Genomic DNA, 4,381 nt, shown 5'->3' with positions numbered 1-4,381 from the left:
TTCTTGTTTAAACCACAACAATCTTTGATAATACACTGGGCCAAAATCTATTGGAACACTTAGGCCAGAATACAATATCAGAATGTCAGATGCTAGAACGTTCTCTGAACTAACTTGGGCTGCACAATTCGTCCAATTTCTAATCGTGATTACAATTAAGTATGCCACAGTTACGAAATTGTTCAAAGTCCAGTTCTGTTATTCTGTGTGCTTAAGATGCTTTTTTCTTTCTTTCTACATGTCATCGTAAGGGGTTTTCCCATTATTTTATTTTTAGCATAACATTATAATAACATTAGAAAACCAATTCAATGTATAGTTGACATCTGAAGCTTAGTACTAAAGAAAAGCACGAAAAGTTTTTCAGTTAGTGTTTTCAGTTTGTTTATTTTCATATACAAATACGGCATACAGTTGCATTAAACGATGGTATAAACATAATTCAATGTAAATTGTGATAATAGTAATCAACAACCGCAATTACAATTTCAATGGAATAATCAACAATTATTATTTTTGTCATAATTGTGCAGCCGTAAAACTAACCTCACTTTTTAAGACGTTTGTTTTTTCCGATCTGGTCCCAAGATGATATTTAGTGGATGTATGAAGTCAGTTAACCACTTGCTCACCAATGGATGCTCTGTAGTGAATGGGTGCCGTCAGAATGAGAGTCCAAAGAGCTGATTAAAAACATCACAATAATTCAAAAGCAATCCAAGACTCCAATCCATCAGGTTTCTTCCGTCTTCTGAAGCCAAAGGCTTTGTGTTTGTAAGAAATGAATCTATTTTTAAGAAGTTTTAACTTTCAACTGTTGCTTCTGGCTAAAACACAAATCCATGATAACATTAAATGTACCCTACTTAGAAATCTTCTGCCATCTTGTTGCATTTTATTGCACATCATCAAAAACTTTATTATAAATAACAAATAACAACAAATTCAGACAAAAAAATAATACATAAATTAACCATAAAAATGTAAAAAGTCATTCAAATATGAAAGAAATGACAGGAAGCACAAGATATCACAGTTTGTAATTCATTTCCTAAAGTGGAATCAAGCCTCTTGTTTCTCTCTCATACAGATCTGGAATGTGTCCGAGGGGCGAGTTGATCATACTGACAGTGTTTTTGCCATGTAATTTGTGCTCGTACTCGATCAGCTGCCTCCAGAAGCCGCTGTTGGGTCTCACTATGGGTCTGAGTGATTTGAGCAGTGCGTGCGCCTCTGCTAGCGTCAGATGACGGTGCTTCATCAGATACGCCAGACACAGCGTCGCCGAGCGACTGACGCCTGCGTTACAGTGAAGCAGCACGCGTCCGTCTTCATCACTCACATGCTGTATCTTATCAGCAACGCTGTCAAAATAGTCACAGAGTCTGGACTGAGGATCATCAGCGACAGGCACGTGCATGTAATCCACAGTGGGAATCTTTGTGTTGCTTACGTCCAGAGTTGTGTTAATAACACATGTAATGTTGAGTGAACCAATGAGCGAAGAGTCGCTCGCTGTTCTGCTGTTGCCGATGTACAAACACTCCGTTATTTGAGCAAACCCACCGAGTCCACCTGCTCTTCCTGGCATGGTGTATGGATACTGGGAAGAATGTGCAAGTGTTAATTTTGCAAACACACCACAACTAAAAAGCATCATTTGACAAACGTTAATGTTGGCTTGCTTACATGATTGAAATACATTAGGGCTGCAAAACGCATTCAAAATAAGATATAGTATGTAAACATAAACTTTTATTTTGAATGCAATTAAGCATGATTAATCATTTTGCAGCCCTACTGTAAAATACTTTCAACAGATTTTTGTTTGAAGGTGCAGACAATAAAACCAGTGATATAAACAGACTGAATGTTACGGAGTAGTTAGGCAATTGGCACTGAGTTCTAGATTGTTGCTAGGGTGTTGCTAAGGACAGCTGGGTGGTTGTTAGGCAGTTGCTAGGTAGTTCAAGGTGGTTGTGACTACAGGCAAACAGTTAAAGTAGATACTGATACTAGATAAATAGACAGACAGATAGATATACAGTCATGTGAAAAAGTCAGGACAGCCTATTGAATTCCATGCTTTACTGTATCAAAAATAATTTATATCTATCTGGTCCTTGGCAGGTCTTAAATTTGGGAAAATAAAGCCTCAGATTAACACCACATGACATATTGCACTGTGGCATTATTCATTTACCAAAAATTATGCCAATACCCACAAACATCAATAATCTGGAGCAACGTCGTAAATAAGAGTGTAAGAGTGGGCCAAAATTCCTCCAGAACGATGTGAGAGACTGATCAAGTCATACAGAAAATGATTACTTCGAGTTATTGCTGTTAAAAGCGGAATAATTCTGAATCATAGGGTGTCCTAAATTTGTCACACATTGTTTTTCCATCTTGGCTTTATTTTTTGTTATGATATGGTGCAATATGTCATGTGATGTTGCTCATCTGAGGATCTTTACTTTCCAAATTTTAAGACCCGACAATGACCAGATTTTTTTTTTTATTATGCCCTGCTAAAGAAAACCATGGAATTCAATAAACTGTGCGAACTTTTTCACAGGACTGAAGATTAGGACAGTGCTGAGTAGATTACTTGGAAATTGTAACACATTACTGATTCCAAATTACATGACAAAATTAGTAAAGCAATCCATTACATTACATTACATTCTTTTGTTAATATAACTGAAATATTTTTGATTACTTTGTTTTGACCTAAATTGTTTATCACATTGATAATTGAGTATTATATACAATCAAAAAAAAAAAAAAAAATTGTAACTATTAACCAGAGTTAGAGAACATGCAAATTGGTTACTTAATGATGAACTTACCTTGAAATCTCAGGTGTACTTCAGGTAACTAGGCCTATTTTAGATGAAAAATGTCGGGCTGACAAAAAAGGTGTGGGAATCCCTGCATTATATGTAAATAAAAAATAACATGAATTTATGTATTTCAATGTTTTTTGTTTTGTTTTGTATACAAAGACATTTTTTTATAATAATTCAAATTCAAATTAATGTGTTTTATTAAAACATTTCTTAAAATTGATATGATTTTTGTAAATTTTGTGGTCAAATGTTTTCAGTTTTCTGAGTAATTATAGCCACCTGACTAGTGAAAGGTCTTTGTGGGAATCTCAACAAAACTGGATGTTTTTAGGAGGCTACTTTAGAAAGTACATTGAAAAGATGAAAAAAAAAATCATTTTTAAGAAAAAATACGTTGTGAAAAATACACTGCTATTGTGTTACCATGTAATCAATAAAAAAGTAAGCTTAGTCTGAGTAAGTGTGGGTGTATTTTAAAATGGAATAGAATAGAATATAAATAGAATTTTAAAATTTTTTGTCAAGTCTGAAAGTTTAAAGCAGTTGTAAAAGAAAATTGAAATTTTACATAGATGTTGATAACGTTTCTAGCATGAAAGGCATGTTAGTGTGATTAGCATATTACTAGCACGCTAATGTCATGACAAGACTGTCCAGATTTTGGTGTTTATCTTGCAACCTTGGGTTGGTATTTTTTTTAAAAGGACGTGCAATTAAGCCAACATAATAAAGCGGTCCTAGAGCACATATTTTATACTAGATTCTCCGCTTTTTCTCAGTGCACTGATACATTATAAACATTGCACTACTGTGCATCATCTTAAAAACTGCGACAGAAGTCTGTGTATTTATCAGTAGTTTACGTAATATTACAATATTACTAAATATTAAAATCTTGGATTGTCTGAAAAGTTTTATAAGTAAGCCAAACGTGCTAAAATATGAACAACAATAGTTACCTACGTGTGCGCGGATGTCAGCTGATGAAGTCTTCTTCTAGTCGATGCGGCTTGGAAACTGCAGGCGCAAGTCGCCACCTAGCGTTGATACTAAGAGATATACGGCAAAACGGAACTGCAAAATAATCTATCTATCTATCTATCTATCTATCTATCTATCTATCTATCTATCTGTCTATCTATCCATCTATCTATCTATCTATCTATCTATCTATCTATCTATCTATCTATCTATCTATCTATCTATCTATCTTTTTCTTTGAAGTACATTAAATCAGTATGTTTTTACAATATTTTGTCGTGCTTTAAAGTATATCTATCTTGTGTAACATGACACAATTTGCAGTAGAAATGACATTAAAGTGTTTTAGTTCAATAAAAATGCCTGTCAGTATATTCAGCTATTTAACAATATTTTAAACACAATATAATTTATGAAATTACATATAAAGTTCAGCTAACTGCATTTAATGAAAAATGAAACTATAATACATTTTCACTTACTTAGCATACAATTAAGTGCGAAAACAATACATTTTAAAGCAGTTTTTCAATAAGAAGCACTCTTTT

General features: G+C 33.7%; 1 protein-coding gene across 4 annotated transcripts; it reads right to left on the bottom strand.

The window, feature by feature from the left end:
• Nucleotides 1-367: 367 nt before the first annotated feature.
• Nucleotides 368-3,906, bottom strand: zgc:153044 (uncharacterized protein LOC751678 homolog). 4 transcript variants are annotated; one of them, XM_052556771.1, is made up of 3 exons: nucleotides 3,812-3,883; nucleotides 2,853-2,934; nucleotides 368-1,603 (listed from the first exon to the last, which is right to left on the bottom strand). In XM_052556771.1, exon 3 carries the CDS (start codon nucleotides 1,589-1,591, stop codon nucleotides 1,052-1,054), a length of 540 nt encoding a protein of 179 aa, XP_052412731.1. In that variant the 5' UTR covers nucleotides 1,592-1,603; nucleotides 2,853-2,934; nucleotides 3,812-3,883; the 3' UTR covers nucleotides 368-1,051. The 4 variants fall into 4 exon arrangements, with proteins under 4 accessions (XP_052412731.1, XP_052412732.1, XP_052412733.1 ...); XM_052556772.1 differs by having other exon boundaries at nucleotides 3,816-3,860; XM_052556773.1 differs by lacking the exon at nucleotides 2,853-2,934 and having other exon boundaries at nucleotides 3,812-3,906.
• Nucleotides 3,907-4,381: the final 475 nt, after the last annotated feature.

Source organism: Carassius gibelio, chromosome B5 (assembly GCF_023724105.1).
Source record: "Carassius gibelio isolate Cgi1373 ecotype wild population from Czech Republic chromosome B5, carGib1.2-hapl.c, whole genome shotgun sequence".
Taxonomy (NCBI): Eukaryota; Metazoa; Chordata; class Actinopteri; order Cypriniformes; family Cyprinidae; genus Carassius; species Carassius gibelio.
Note: the sequence above shows the minus strand (reverse complement) of the source record. Positions and strands in the feature narration are given on the sequence as shown.